Consider the following 15,632-nt stretch of genomic DNA (forward strand, 5'->3'; position numbering starts at 1 on the left):
GAGTAAAATGTAACTTTAATTTGAAAGAACACATGCATGCTCCATTTGTCGTTCTTCTTCTTAAAAGTCTTGCTATGTTTTCTTATTACTGTTTATATATTTGACACTAACAGCTTTCTCTTAAAAGCTTCAAATAAAAGCAAAAGTCCCACTAAAAAATGTAAACATGTGTCTATGTCGCCATCTGCTGGGCAAACATGAAAAAAATCATTTTGTTCATTTTTAACAGCCTGCCACTTCCTGATGGGTTTTCGCGGGAGTTTCTCAGGGGGGCGGAGTCACGTGGTAACACGAGGCCCGCATTGGACAGTTGCACGTTTACCCGCCGACTATGTAAAGCGGTGCGTGCCGAATTGACCAATCGCGTGTCACGCTGAGCTCGCGGGCGGCACGTAGTGGCGCGAAAACCCTTCAGTTGTGCGGCTTGACTGGAGCGGAGCACTCGGAGCGGAAGGCTGTGCGGCATTTTACCGACTTTTCAGTAACAATAACAAAGCGCGCATAATGGCAACCGACGTGGGAGATGACCGGGAGATGAGGGAGGCTCAGAGGGACTACCTGGACTTTCTGGACGACGACGTAAGTCTGTTTTTTTAAATTCGCTTAAAGTCTTTGTTTGGAGCTCAGATGACAAACCATGCGGTCACAACAAAAGAGCTGTAATTTTGTATATTACAGAAAAAAATAATGCTGCTGTCAGATTGCAGATATTAGGTATAAAAAGTGTGCTTTCAAAGTTGATGTTTTTCAGTCATGCTCGTAATTTTAGTCGCTAAGCGACGTCATCAAACGTGTGCCCGTTTCTTCTGTGCATACCTGCAGCAAGACCAGGGCATCTATCAGAGCAAAGTCCGGGACATGATCAGCGAGAATAAGGCTCGGCTCATCGTCAACATCAACGACCTGAGGAGACGCAACGAGGCCCGAGCTGCAAAGTAAGACAGGAAAACTGGCTGATGCCGCACACGAAGCTGTGCTGGGCCGCACACGCAGGACTGCTTGACCCCCCCATGCTTACCTTATTGCTTAAGATACTTACACAAACCTACTGCTCCGATACAGAGAGCAGTGTTACTGAGTTATTACCACGAAAAGGTTTTGAAATGTCCAAAATGACGTCATAGTTGATGGCAATTGGCCTCCCTACAACATTGTGAGGTCCCTACAAAGTGTTATGTTGAATGGTTCCATTAATCTTTACTGTTTTTTAAAAAATAAATATTTAGACGGAAACGCATGCTCAGTTTTTCTCTTCCTGCTTAGGCTTACTTAGAAACTCGACAGGTTTCAAACTCACACAGACTGTATGTAAAGATGGCTGTAGCCATCACCCAGGCTCAGACTGAGCTTCACTTATCTTGTTTTGAAACTTGTTATAAGGAGCGAAGGCTGAATCTGGCTGGAAAAACTGAGGGATGCTCAGAGACTGGTGACCTCTTAGACACACATCCAGGTTAATTCAGCCTTTGATGGGACCATGATTTACAAAATGATCATGATTTTGTGCTCAGTATAACTTGAAACAAGCAGCAGGGAAGTGTATACTGAAGTCAAAGTGCTGTTTGCCATACAGTTCAATACTAAGAAACTTTATTTCTGAGACCTGAAGGATCAACGCCCCCTACTGGCCAGCAGAAAGAATACAGGTTTAACGCAGCTTTACTTTGTCCAAAACCAGACTTGATTCATACACATTCTTCTTCCTGTTGTCGAACCTTTGAGCTCGACTCCTGTTTCCATACTGAGTAAGTAAAAAAAAAAATCTGTGTGAAGCTGCACTTTGGGTGGAAAACTCGACTTGTGTTTCTCAGGATGTCATAGCCCTTGAAAACACGCGAAAAGCCTTGATAATAAAATCCATGGTTTGACTTTGCAGACTGATGAACAATGCCTTTGAAGAGCTGCTGGCCTTCCAGCGGGCCCTGAAGGACCTGGTGGCCTCTGTTGACGGCACCTACGCTAAGCAGTACGAGGAGTTCTTCATCGGCCTGGAGGGGAGCTTTGGATCCAAGCATGTCTCCCCCCGAACGCTCACCTCCCGACTGCTGGGCAGCATGGTTTGTGTGGAGGGCATCATTACAAAGTGTGAGTATATTGTCTTTATTTATTCGTGTAATCTTTAAGTGTTACAAAGTCTGTATCAAAGTGTGTGGAATGCCAATGCCTCCTGTTTGCTTCGTCCCTGTAGGTTCCCTCGTCCGTCCCAAAGTAGTGCGCAGCGTTCACTACTGTCCAGCCACTAAGAAGACGATGGAGAGGAAGTACACGGACCTGACCTCCCTGGATGCCTTCCCCTCCAGTGCCATTTACCCCACCAAGGTAAATGCGCCTCATTCTCTGTAGACTTGGGTGTGACTGCTGTCTTTATACTTACGCATTTATCTTGTGTCCTGTTTGACTCGAAATAGGACGAAGAGAACAATCCTCTGGAGACGGAGTTTGGGCTGTCCATCTACAAGGACCACCAAACCATCACAGTGCAGGAGATGCCTGAGAAAGCTCCTGCTGGCCAACTTCCGCGCTCTGTGGACATCATTTTGGACAACGACCTGGTGGATGCAGTCAAACCAGGAGACCGGGTGCAGGTGGTTGGGACGTACCGCTGTCTGCCTGGCAAGAAGGGAGGATTCACCTCTGGCACGTTCAGGTCAGCTGGAATAAAATGCTAACTGGGGTTTAACGGGTTTACCTCACTTGCCTACCATTTGTCTTCTAACTAAAGATGGACCGATCCGATATTACGTGTCGGTCCAATACTGACCTAAGTGACTGGATCGGATATCGGAGAGAAATAAAAAATGTAATTCGATCCATTAAATATCAAACAAGCACCTCACAAAACTTGCAACGCGCCGTAACTCACCTCATAACCGTAGCACGTCGCAGCAGTATGCATCACGTGATAGAGCGGCTGTGGCGTGCGAGACCTGTCGGTGGTCTGGTTGAGCATTTGGAGCTTCGCTAGCAACCCGGCATTTCATCTCCGAGCAAGTGATCCCAGAGAGAAGAAAGCAAGTGTGTAAGTTCATCTCTGAATGTTTGTAAAGCATTCGCATGTTAAGCTTAACAAGCGATATATGGAGCGACTGCCTCTCTCTCTCTCCTGCTGCTACTTCAATCATGAAACTGATCAATGATCAGCTGATCGTCTCTCTTGTTTGTTTTTGGCCCACTTTGCACCAGAAAGAGGAAACCAGCAGCTGAGCAACAGCAGCACGTTTAAGCTTGATCAGCTGTTGTTAGAATTTATTTAATATTACTTTCTACTCCAGGATCTTTTTCTACGTAGCTGACGTAACTGTGCAGGGGCGGATCTAGCAAAGTTTAGCCAGGGGGGCCGATAGGGCATGAACAGGGAAAAGGGGGCACAAAGACATACTTTTCTTTCTTATTCTCATTTAAAATGTTGAGCTTTTAATAATTATCTGAATCTTACACCCAAAGTTTTAATCTGATGTAAAATGTATAAAGTCCATTATTGTATATAGTAACTGTTAAGTCTAATATACCCTAGTAAGCTATAGTACTTTTTCCTTTGGGAACCATCTGTGCAGTTCTGTTGAAGAAAGATGTTGAATCTATTTAATTATTCTTGAAAAATAATTTAATTCTGTGCATTTTTTTTTTTTCACACTGCGTCAAATTAAAGTTGATTACATCGATTAAGCATCATGAGGTGGAGCGTGAGGGGTGGTTCCCTTTTTTCTTTTTTGCTGGGAGTTTGCAGCCCTATTAGTTAGGTTGCTTAATATTTCTGCTAAGTACTCTTTAAAACACCAGAATAGGAGGATGTTGCAGGTTTGAGTTTATTAGATTGATCAGTGTTGCTGAACTATGAAATATTTTGGGTGCAGTGTATTTTTTGCATACAGGTATAACAGAATAGCTTTAGTGTTTTGTTTTTTTAAACTTGAGTATGAACTTATACAAAATGCAGCAAGATTTTAAAAAACAGTTTTATTGATTAAAAACACACTATATCGGATTCATATCGGTATCGGCAGATATCCAAATTTATGATATCGGACATAAAAAAGTGGTATCGTGCCATCTCTGCTTCTAACCCCTCCCTTCTCTTTAACTCAAAGGACCATCATGATCGCCTGCCACATCAAACAAATGACCAAGGAGGTGTCGCCGTGCTTTACTGCTGACGACGTGGCCAAAATCAGGAACTTCAGTCAGACTCGTTCCAAAGTGAGTCATCTCGCTGCCTGCTCACACGTGGAGGCGTAATCCTAAATGTGAAACTAAACCCTTTAAATCTTCGTCCTTTGTAGGATGTGTTCGATCAGCTCGCTCGTTCCTTGGCTCCCAGTATCCACGGCCACGAGTACATCAAGAAGGCCATCCTCTGCATGTTGCTGGGAGGCGTGGAGAAGGTCCTCGAGAACGGCTCGCGAATCAGAGGAGACATCAACATCCTGCTCATCGGTATGAGGGCGTCGTCCTAGCTCTTGGAGTTGTAGCTCTCGAGTGTGGAAGAGTGAGAGCGTTGCTTTAAGTCAGGACTCACTTTCATGGTGACTCAGATTGTTCTAAATTTCTGGCTACAAGCTTTACATTCATGGACACAAGGCAGAGGTAAACCTCACGAATGCAGCACTGAACAATAAAATGTGTTTGTGCCATAAATCAGTATCTGTGAGAGAGACACCAGTGAAAAGGGACCTACACTTGTTCCTTGTGCTGCACCACAGGGAACGGCTACCTGAACGACTGTGCTGACAAGCTCAAGGACTCACACGTGGACATGATGGTGGTTCAGTTCTGATGGGGGGGTTAATGGTGTGTTCGTGTTTCCCAGGCGACCCATCGGTGGCCAAATCCCAGCTCCTGCGTTACGTTCTCCACACAGCACCCCGAGCTATACCCACGACTGGACGAGGTTCATCTGGTGTGGGTCTGACCGCCGCCGTCACCACGGACCAGGAGACGGGTAACGAATGTCCCCCGAATTTGTTTAGCCTAAACAAGTGAAGGACCTCTGTGTGACTGCAGCCAGCATGGCTACGCTGCAGCGAGCCTCCACCGTGTCAGGTCTCACTGTAGTCAGAAAGCGTTTGACATCTTTGCTTCGTGTCGCCTGTTGTAGCGACGATGGATGCGGCACGAGCAATGTGCTGTTAGCTAACTGTTGGTCTCTGCTAGCATGAGCTAACATGAGACAGAAACGGGGATCAATTCATTTAAAAACATTAACTGGTATTAAAGCCTCCCGCTGACCTGTGGGTCTGCTAACGCCGGCTGCTTGTTGATTTGAGTGGACTCAGTTGTCACTGATGTATTTGAAGGTTAGAATAAAGGTGTTAAAACACGTACGCCACGTGATCGGTCTGTTCAAACGTCGGCATTCAAGTGTTACACACCTGCTGTAAGTGCATTTCTTCCTGCTCAATACCAACATTTGTCCTCCGCCAGGCGAGCGTCGTCTAGAGGCTGGGGCCATGGTGCTGGCTGACCGCGGCGTGGTGTGCATCGACGAGTTCGACAAGATGTCCGACATGGACCGCACAGCCATCCACGAGGTGATGGAGCAGGGCCGCGTCACAATCGCCAAGGCCGGTATCCACGCCCGTCTCAATGCCCGCTGCTCCGTACTGGCTGCTGCCAACCCCGTCTACGGCCGAGTGCGTGACCACACCCACATCTGTCTCTGCCTGCTAGTTGATTTTGGACGAGACCTTTAAAGAAAACTCTGCTTGTCCCTTTCTGCAGTACGATCAGTATAAAACCCCCATGGACAACATCGGCCTCCAGGATTCGCTGCTGTCGCGTTTTGACCTCCTCTTCATCATGCTGGATCAGATGGACCCCGAGCAGGATCGCGAGATCTCGGACCACGTGCTCAGGATGCACCGCTACCGTGACCCCCGCGAACAGGAGGGAGCCGGTACGTCACTCGTAATAGGACGGCGAGATGAGACCGTTTTTGTCCGATTATTAAAACAACAAACGCGTTGTGTGTTTCAGCCATGGCTTTGGGCGGGACCGTAGACGTCCTGGCGACAGACGATCCAGACGCTGCGGTCGAGGAGCACGAGGAGCTGCAGATCTACGAGAAGCACAACAACCTGCTGCACGGAAGCAAGAGGAAGAGGTCTGAGAGCACAAGCGTGCCTTTGTCTCCTGTGTTGATAACGTGCGACTGCAACAGAATAGAAACGTTTGCTTTGTTTCAGGGATAAAATTGTGAGTAAGGAGTTCATGAGGAAGTACATCCACATCGCCAAGGCTGTGACTCCTGTGCTCACAGAGGAGGCGGCCAATCACATCGCAGAGGAGTACTCGAGGCTGAGGAGTCAGGAACAGCTGGGCGCCGATCTGGCCAGGGTGAGCGTGAGCCGACAAATCTCATGTGACGTAGTAAAACCTGATGGTTTCCCAGACTGAAATGTTCACGGGAGTCCTGAAGTTTGAGAAAGTGCAGGCAGCTTGTTTGCACATCTGAAATGTTCCGGGTTGCTTGAGAAGCTGCTGTTTGTGTTCTGGTTAAACCCACTGAGATGCAGATGTGCCCTGATGTGTCAGGACCCGAGTGCTAATCCTCATTCCTCTCCACAGACCTCTCCGGTGACGGCCCGGACTCTGGAGACTCTGATCCGTCTGTCCACGGCACACGCCAAGGCCCGCATGAGCAAAGCCGTGGAGCTGCAGGACTCGGAGGTCGCAGTGGAGCTCGTCCAGTTTGCCTACTTTAAAAAGGTCGGCGTTGTTTCTGCGTCCTGAGCTGAGAGGTCGAGGACCTCTGCCGTTCAAATTTATTCATATTGTTTTTTTCTCTCTACAGGTTTTGGAGAAGGAGAAGAAACGTTCACGACAGGAGCACGACTCTGATTCGGAGGAGGAGGAGGAGATGCCCACGCAGCGTTCACAGCGAGCTGTGAGGAAGAGGTAGTGACACATGAACCCAGCCCCCCATGTGATAAACAGCTTTTTTTTTTTAAAAATGGTGCCTTTGCTTCAGCACTGATGCTTTGTGTCCTGCAGGGGGCGACGTGGCTCTCAGGGCAGTGAGCCCTACAGTCCGTATGACTTCAGTGAAGACCAGGAAGTCCCTGAGAGTGAGCATCATGTGTTGTCACGCCACAGTGTAGTCGGTCGCCTCTTTGGTGCTACAGACCAAATGAACTTTCACATCATCCATAATAAAGTTGCCAACATTACTGTCAGTACTAGTATGTTCCTGTTCACTGCACTGAGCTAGAAAAGCAGGTTTAATATACTTTTTTTTTAAATTTGACTCTTATAAAATAGCAAATTTGGCTCATTTATATTTACATTACATTTTAAAAAGGCAAAGTCAGTATCGCTGCCGTGTAATAAAACAATATCATTATGAATTTGCATCACTGTAGGGAAAAGTCTTTGAGCGTGTAGTTCTGCATGGTTCAGGTTTAAGCAGGCTTCATGTTAGGTTCTGCATCAGGTCTCACTTTGGTGTTTGTTCTTCAGTTCAGGCCGGCACCCCGAAACCAGCCAAGCCCAGAGAGGACGAGCCCATGGATGCCTCGCTGCAGGCTGGAGATGCTGAGCTGTCTGCAGAGAGGTGTGTGTGCGTGTGTGTGCGTGCGTGCGCCTTTATTTTGAAATGTCACGGCTTCTTTCCTGTCTTTCCTCCCCCAGGCTGAAGGAGTTCAAGTCGTCGCTGTTCGCCGTGTTCCAGTCTGCTCATGCTCAGTCGGTGAAGATGAGCGCGCTGATGGACGACATCAACAAGGAGCGTCAGAATACGTTTGCAGAGGCCGAGGTGCGTGGCGCTTTGGCCCGCATGCAGGATGACAACCAAGTCATGGTGGCTGATGACATCATCTTCCTCATTTGAGACAGAAATAAAATTACTTGGACTTTTAAGAAGCCGTGGATCATAGCGCCCCCCGGCGTTCATCGGACACGTCATCTGTCGCCTCATCGCGTTTGCTTTGGTTTCAGCAGCTCGGCTCTGCAAACTGGGATGAAGATAAAGTCGTATTACTTCCTGCACTTGTTTCAGTTCAGTGGTGGAAACGTTGCCTTAGAGCGTCTTTGGTCACTGCTCCCGGCGCTCTAAGGTTTTTACCTGCGTTTGTCTCTTCTGGGCTTGTATATAGTTGACACGTGTTGTTAAATAACTGTTGTGAAATATAAAAAAATAATAAAATGTCATTGGTGTGAAAAAAGGCTCTTGATTTAAGACTGAAAGCGCCGTACCTGTGCACACACGTGGGGGAAGTGGCTGCATGTGTGGTGCTGGTAATCTCTCCTGCAGGTACACAAGTGTTTACAAGAAGCATTTTAAAATCCCCGATCAATCCACACCTCGGTGTGTGTGGGTGGCAGCTCCCACGGTCGACACAGACCTCAGAACTGTTTAGGAAGTCGGCGTTCAACCTCACCCTTCTCACTTTTTCATTCTGGTTATGTGCTGGTGTCAGTTTCTCAGGTTTGCCAAAGGTCAGATGTGGCAGCGCCTCACAATCACTGCTCTGAGAATAAACTGAACTGCGGCTGCGATCGTGCTGAAGATAAGAGTGTGAACTCGACCCGCCTCAGCAACAGCGTTTCGTTTCTCTGCCACCATCCAGGACGCGGGGCCTTGAGGTCTGAACTCCTACGCCCGATTCAGCCCGTGACGTGTCAGTCGCCGTCGTTCCTCGCAGCTGCAGCCACAGTTCGATCGTAACAAATATTATTTTAAATGGGGCGATTATTCAGTACCAGGTTTGGCATCTTATATTGTCCTGGTCTACTCTGAGTATTTCCACACAGAAAATAAAAGTACAGGTGAAATGAAACTGTAAAGCTAATCGGAGCATGTTTGGTGTGCAGACCACAGGCTGCAAAGAGCAGATTTGGGTGCTGTTTGCAAAAACCCCAAAGATCGAAGCAGAGAAATCTTTATTAACACGAATATGGTGTTAATGTTTCTTCTTTGTAGTTTGAGAAAAAGGAAACGTGTGCAGCATTTTGTATGAGCACATTTCTTACTCCTGTGTTTGGGACGTTGTCTGCACGACACAGATGTGTGACCGTGTTTTACACACAGCTGCAGACGCTCGCCGTTTTACCTCTGACCTTATCTCCTCGTACATCGCGCTTTGGATCAAACCTCCATACGACCTGTCGCCCAGTTTTTGTGTAATTTGGCGAAGCTCAGCTTCTTCCTTCCTCAAGAACGGCTTCGTGCGAGCCTCCACCCCACTGAGAGCATTTCTGAGCAGCTGAAGGATGTTTTGCTGGTGTCTCTCCTGTTAAGGACGTGACTTTAGGATACTTCTCATTTCTACAAGGACTGGATTAAACATAAAATCAGCCAATGAGAAAAGAGTTTTTTGAAAGACCTTCAGAAATAGAAAATATAAATACATTAGGGCTGAAGACTTTGTTTTACAGTACTGTAAATGACTTTGCAGTGTCATTCTTATAAATCTGATATCAAATCATTTATATATAAACTTTACGTGTATCAGCTTTGTGGTTATGGTAAACCCAGCGCCTCATTTCACATAAAAAGCGTGGGATTCATTAGTTGACCTCATTGACGTGTTTTCAGTTTCCATTGCACGAGTCCATCAGCGGCTCAGCGCTGCTCTGTAATTCCCTTTAACTCACTTTTTTTACCCTAGCTTTCAGAGCCATACTTGTGAAAGAAGCCATATCAATAAATAATCTTGAACTTGGGAATAATTATGCTGTTTGACTGTTACATAACCCGCCATAACTGAGAAATACATTTGGCTGCTGTGTCTGAGTAAGGAAGTGATGCTTGTTCAAAGAACATAACAATACAAAAAGAAATAATCTGTTCATCCTAAATCCACTGAGACTTGAATCAGGTCTTTTATGGTGAGTGTGAGGCTGTTAACACTGTGGCACTCGTTTGTTTCAACCTGATTTACACCAACTCCCATGTAAATGGGAGCGCGTGCTTCCCTTTAACTCCCCGCTCTGTGGTTACATTATTAAAATAGAACATTTTAAAATTGTTTGTTTATATGGAAAAACGGCTACACTCGCCAACTGCACCATAAAGTGAACAGCCTGGCCATAACTTCACTTCAGTTGATATCTCTCTAAAACACTGTGTTTGGGACACTCAGGCTTTGGTTCATTTTTAAAGGTTTGAAACATTAGAGAACTCAGCTTGGCTTTAATTGAAAAGTTTGACACAATGGGATAATAATTAAGTTGTTATTTTTTTCATAGTGTGTCAGTTGAGAAAGCAAGTGTCCGTCTGGTGTGTCCGCTGTAAATATAAGCTAGTTAGCTTTGTTTAGCTTAGCTTGGCTTGTTTTAAAGACTGGAAATGGGAAAGTCCTCAAGTTAATCCAGCTAAAGAAGTTTACAGCACATTAAAACACACAGCCTACCTCAACATGGACTGTTTATACTTAATGTACAAATGAAACAATCAGAATGTCAGTTTTGGCAGATTTGAACTGCCATAGCTTGCCATAGCTTTATGCTAGGCTATGGTAAGCTAACTATTCCTCTTTAATTAATGAATATCAAGTAGTATCAAAAACTCTCAACAATTCTTAAATTGGTACGACAGCCAATAAATGGACTTTATAGATATGGCGTTCCTGGGCCTGCGCTCTCCTGGAGATCTTGGTTTTGGGATCTGCGGGAGCCGCTTGCCTACTTTGGGGCCACTGCACCGAGGCCTCCAGTTACCACGCAGACCACTGCTGCCTTCACCCTCAGTCCTTCTCCAGCTTCTCGTGTTCATTCTTCCCGATGTTGCCATCAGTTGGTGTTGCTACATCTATCACTAGAGCTGTTTGTCCGTCTGTATCTGGAAGTCCAACGGGATCTTAGCTCGGCCATTCTCAGTCAGAAAGAAACTTCTTTATTTAAAAATGAAGTTTTTTAAAACCCATGTTTGATTGTTGAGTTTCTATAGTACTGTTGGTTTGCCTGATTTTAGATGGCTTTGTGCTTTTACCTGAGCTATCTGGGCCAAACTGGGGCTTCTAAAAGCACTTTACATGAAAGCTAAAGAGCTTGGAAAGAAAGCTTCTTCGGTGTTCTTCAGAAACCATTTCTCCTAACTTCACTATATATGTTACACAAGGAGAGAAGATGTTATCACATGGCTTGCATTTAAGAAGTATGTTGATTCATTACCAGAAGCTGTGTCAGCATTTCCTTGACCTACATTGTTTAGAGTGAGTTTGTGCGTAGGTGTAGTTACTAGCGTACCATTTTCTATGTTTCAGAAAAAACAGAAAGTTGATGCAGTTCAGCTTAATTTGTTTGTTCCTGTTTGTTTCTTAAAGTGATAAAAGTTACAACTTGATGTGAGTCGAGATAATCAGAGCTCTGCGGATGTGCACACACACACACACACACACACACACACACACACACACACACACACACACACACACACAGAGTAATTGTCACTATTTCACTTTGCTTTTTGATAAACGAAATTCCTTGCAACTGCATTTGAACACCCGTATCACATTTTACACCTTGAATTTGACTTTCACATCAATCCCTGCTAATTTTGTTTGTTGCTGAACATTTCCCCCGATGAAACTGTGAAGCAGATTATAATTTTCCCAACAACTTCAAAACGACGGAGGGGTGCAGGACAGCTTCCACACCTTTGTCTGACACCTTCTGAAAGTGTCAACATTGAACGTTTGTGCAGGGCAATTATACTTTTTGTAGCAGGTCAAAATGGGGTCAAATGAAAAAAAAAACCCCAAAGACCTTAAGAGTTTTGAAGATTTCATAGTAAATATGCTACATGATACAATCACACATAACACGCACAGTTAGTCGGCACGGAAACAAAACTCTTTTCGAATATCAGCCGCGTTTCTTCAGAATCGGTGACAGTCAGAGCGGAAATGCATCTCACATGTTGCCAGCACACCAACTCAGTGTGCCGGCGTATAACCGCTGCTCGACTGCAGACGTTACAGGATACCACAGGAGGGCTTCACAGTTACGCTGGGCTTTGAGGCAACACAGTCATGCTGCTGGTGAGTCGAGCTGCTTTATCCTTAACTTTTATCGGTGATTATTAAATTAGAGCCACTTTTAGACAATGTAATGTAAAAAAGTAGCACATTTGATTTCTGAACACTTATTTCATGACGCTGTCCCAAAATCAGGATGCCGACATTTTCCCTAATCTGTAACGCACGGCAGTGATTAAAAACAAAATGCCTTTTGGATTTATTCACTGATTATCCAGCCAACTAGGAACTGGCAGCAGTCGTAAAGTTCTATTTTCTTTGCTCACATGTGTTCTAGCTGATGAAGCACTTTGACACGCTGTGGCCTGCGCGCTCTTGTCTTGCTTAGGTGTTGAGAGCTTTGCTGGTCCTGAGTTTGGCTCCCCTGCTGCACGGCGCCAGGAAAAGCCAGTCGGTCTCAGCAAAGCTGGGGCCCAGAGCTGGACTGAAGGGCAACAGTGTGAGGTTGGTTATAGATCCTTCAGTGCTGCCGCACTTCACCGCAAAATCTCCCTCAAGCATCGCCAACATGTCTCTGTCACCGTGGACGTACATGTAAGACCCTGCTGTTATTCATCTATGTTTCACTGGGCCATGTTAATCTTTAGGTTACAGTGTTTTTTCTCTGACCCATCCGTCCGCAGTGACTCGTCCGTGGACTCTCGTTTGCCCAAGCATATCTCAAACGCCCAGTGCCTCACCACTGGCTGTCTGAGTCCACAGGGGGGAGGGGAGGATAGAGGCCTGGAGGCTAAACCCATCAAGTACGAAGTTCTGGTCCTCCACAGGTGAGCTGCTGTGGAAAATACTCGCTTTGCACTTGGTTTTGTTTTCATCAGAACAGCTAGAATTGCTCTTGTGTTCAGTTTCAGTTCATTTGCAGACAGCCCTGATAATAGAAAGAATCCAGATTGAAGCTCGTTGAGCACAAAGTACATAAAGAGACAACAGCCACAGAAATGTAGGAGCTCAGTGCAGGGATACAGTTTTCACCATCATCATCGGTGAAAGCTGTTCTACCAACGGAGCGCAGTCACAGACAAACACGGCGCTGGCGCTTGTTGGACATTTCTCTCCGTACTTCACGTCCTGATATGACTGCGCAGGTCTCAAACAGGAAGAAGCAGCAGGTCTTTCCACTTAACCTAGAAAACAGGAGCCGCTGGGTGTTTCCATGCCGATGCCGACTGACCACATTTTCTTCCTCACAATTTCTTTCTTAATATTTTAAACTTTTTAAAATCATCAGCTAAATTCAAAAACTGTAGATACGTTACAAAGTGTATCCAATGTTTTTCAATTAGTGTGCGGTGATCACTCGGACTTTAGTTTTCAAAGAAAGGACTCGTTTTGTTTCAAATGTTATTCGTTTGTTGTTCAATAAATTCTGTGGTTAGTTTGTTTGTCACAATGTGATGCGCAACATTTAGCTTTGAGGTTTTTTTCTCTCCAAAACTTTGTCATGAGTGGCATTAAAAATATTTTTTTACTATTTAGTACTAAACGTTACTTTTAAAAAATACTTTACATTACAGTATTTACAATATTTAATAATTTATACTACTACTACTACTACTAATAATAAATTAATACCCTGTCATTAGCCCTTTGGTATTTTTCCTTTACTTTTACTAAGTTTACTTTTTAATTAAACTATTTTTAAAACTATTTTTTAGTATTTTAATACACTTTGTGTGGATATGAACTGAAATATAAATCATTTTGAATCTAGTCTTCAAAGAAATCCCAAAGAGCTGCTTGTGTTGATCTGGACGTCGCGTTTTCAGTCGGACGTTTCGTCGCTCATCCAACTTCCTCAGAACAGAATCCACATTTTGGGATTTCCTTGCCTGGATAAGCATCAACACGTCTTTAAAGATTGTTTTCTCACACGTTTGTCACTCGGACCTCTTCCCAAACATCAGCGAATGAATGTGGGCGTCTGGTAGCTGAATAATGTTGAGGGTTTTTTGTTTGTTTTTTTAAAGTTTTGTATTTAGATCAACTATATTCCTCAATTTTCCAAAAGATCCATCAAATGAGTCTGCAGTCACCAGGTATCACTGTTTGATAAACACAGTTTTAGAGGGTCCACGAGTGGGCGACGTGGATTCTTCAGCCTAATCTGTAACGTTGTGATCAGGGCCGTCCCATTTTGTGCTTTTGTCATCAAATATAGCTCCATATCACCCGGGCTGTTTGGCACTGTTGTCATGCTGCAGAACCAATCAGATCCATCCTTTGTGGCAATCTGTGATAAAAACACAAACATCCTGAAAAACCGCAGTGCAGGTTGTGTACAGTAATGTGTTAGTTAGCAGGTCAAAGGCATTTCTATAGAAGCAGAACCACAGTATACATACAGATGTACGTTCTGGTTTTTCACTGTTGTTTCCCATATAAACCACATTCAAGACAAAACAAAGATGTTTAGAAAGTCGTTGCATAGCTTGCAGCCTTTGCAAAATACGTGTAACTGAATTAAACTGAGAGCCTTCATTTCATTTATCTCCCCCACATTATATAAAGCCCCTTCAAACACAGTGCTCTCGAAGGGGCTGTAACCTTTCAGTTATATATTTACAACTCTTTCCTGCATCACAACAGGGTCCTCAAACCGTCTAAGAAAAAAGGGAGGAAGGCGAGGAAGCAGTACATCTTCACACTGGGGACAGAGGTGATCACAGCTGGCTGTACCTGTGTGAGGCCCACTGTCATACCTCAGGGGTAGGAAGGCGACGACTTGTGATGAACGCATTTCTTTCAGCACGCTGTTTTTACCCTGTACTAACCTGCATTCTGCAAGTTTGCTTTAAGTTATAACAGGTTCAGATATGAAAGTAAAATGTGTAACATGAAAGAGTCATTTTTGACCTGTGTGATGTTTTAGTGCTTGCGTTTCCCCGTCTTAGCTGTTAGCAGTAGGGCTTGCTTTGTGACTCTGATAGCTTTAAACAGCTGCAAAGTGTGTGTCTGCCCCCTTGTGGTCGCGAGGGCTTTATTGTAACTTTAATCAGAGATGGTAGACGAAAGAATGTGAGCCTTGAATTGTTGTTGACATTATTTGTACATGATAAATAATATTAATTTTGTGGATATGTGTCTTTTTTATATTTGTTCCTATTTTATTCCTAATTCGGTATTTTGCTTTTTACATTTTATACGAACTATTTTCATTTCATTGTAAACATTATAATTCATAATTAAAAATGTGTATCTTTAACATCTGAATCAGCTGTGACACAAATAATAAACTCAGGTCAAATTATCTTTATGTTAATAAATGCATTTCACAGTATTTTTAATGACAGCATTATTTTTTGTTGGTCGCTCCTTTTTTTGTAAAATATTATAGACTCACATACATGTAACTTTCATTTTAAGCTAAATATTAATTGACTATAGTGGCACTCGATGTCCATCTGCAAGCTGCCTTGCAACCCACCTTCATCCCAGCTCATCCTTTCTGCAAGTAAGTGCTTATGCGATACCCCCAGCCCCTGGGAGACACCTTTGACTGCTTTTTCCCTTGTAGGTAGCAGCTTATCTCTGCCTGCCCCAAACTATGATGTAGTTTTAGTCATAATTTAAGCACCTAAACTCATTTAGGGTCAGTCTATTTTTTGCCAGCTGAAGATTATCGAATACTAAATCTGAAGTTGATTCAGTCGACTAAAA

General features: G+C 44.4%; 2 protein-coding genes across 2 annotated transcripts; both read left to right on the forward strand.

Moving 5' to 3' along the window:
* The first annotated feature begins 335 nt into the window (after positions 1-335).
* On the forward strand, positions 336-8,153 carry mcm3 (minichromosome maintenance complex component 3). Its single transcript, XM_085431244.1, has 17 exons — positions 336-579; positions 823-935; positions 1,877-2,085; positions 2,189-2,319; positions 2,409-2,647; positions 4,089-4,197; positions 4,281-4,434; positions 4,808-4,939; positions 5,422-5,630; positions 5,719-5,893; positions 5,974-6,100; positions 6,183-6,333; positions 6,565-6,705; positions 6,791-6,894; positions 6,991-7,064; positions 7,456-7,549; positions 7,627-8,153. Exons 1-17 carry the CDS (start codon positions 505-507, stop codon positions 7,823-7,825), a joined length of 2,436 nt encoding a protein of 811 aa, XP_085287370.1. The 5' UTR covers positions 336-504; the 3' UTR covers positions 7,826-8,153.
* Positions 8,154-9,992: 1,839 nt separating this feature from the next.
* il17a/f3 (interleukin 17a/f3) lies at positions 9,993-15,050 on the forward strand. Its single transcript, XM_085431245.1, has 4 exons — positions 9,993-11,978; positions 12,304-12,509; positions 12,599-12,742; positions 14,562-15,050. The coding sequence occupies exons 1-4, from the start codon at positions 11,970-11,972 to the stop codon at positions 14,683-14,685; spliced, it is 483 nt and encodes a 160-aa protein (XP_085287371.1). The 5' UTR covers positions 9,993-11,969; the 3' UTR covers positions 14,686-15,050.
* Positions 15,051-15,632: the final 582 nt, after the last annotated feature.

This window comes from Copadichromis virginalis, linkage group LG15, assembly GCF_057382275.1.
Source record: "Copadichromis virginalis isolate Kocher_CV1m ecotype Utaka linkage group LG15, C_Virginalis_male_GT1.1, whole genome shotgun sequence".
Lineage (NCBI taxonomy): Eukaryota > Metazoa > Chordata > Actinopteri > Cichliformes > Cichlidae > Copadichromis > Copadichromis virginalis.

Coding starts and splice junctions, on each gene's coding strand:
- mcm3 (XM_085431244.1), top strand. CDS start 505: ATGGCAACCGACGTGGGAGATGACCGGGAGATGAGGGAGGCTCAGAGG. Junction 4,435..4,807: donor CATCAACATCCTGCTCATCG/GTATGAGGGCGT, acceptor CGTGTTTCCCAG/GCGACCCATCGGTGGCCAAA. Junction 5,894..5,973: donor CCGCGAACAGGAGGGAGCCG/GTACGTCACTCG, acceptor TGTGTGTTTCAG/CCATGGCTTTGGGCGGGACC.
- il17a/f3 (XM_085431245.1), top strand. Junction 12,510..12,598: donor CTGTCACCGTGGACGTACAT/GTAAGACCCTGC, acceptor ATCCGTCCGCAG/TGACTCGTCCGTGGACTCTC. Junction 12,743..14,561: donor GAAGTTCTGGTCCTCCACAG/GTGAGCTGCTGT, acceptor GCATCACAACAG/GGTCCTCAAACCGTCTAAGA.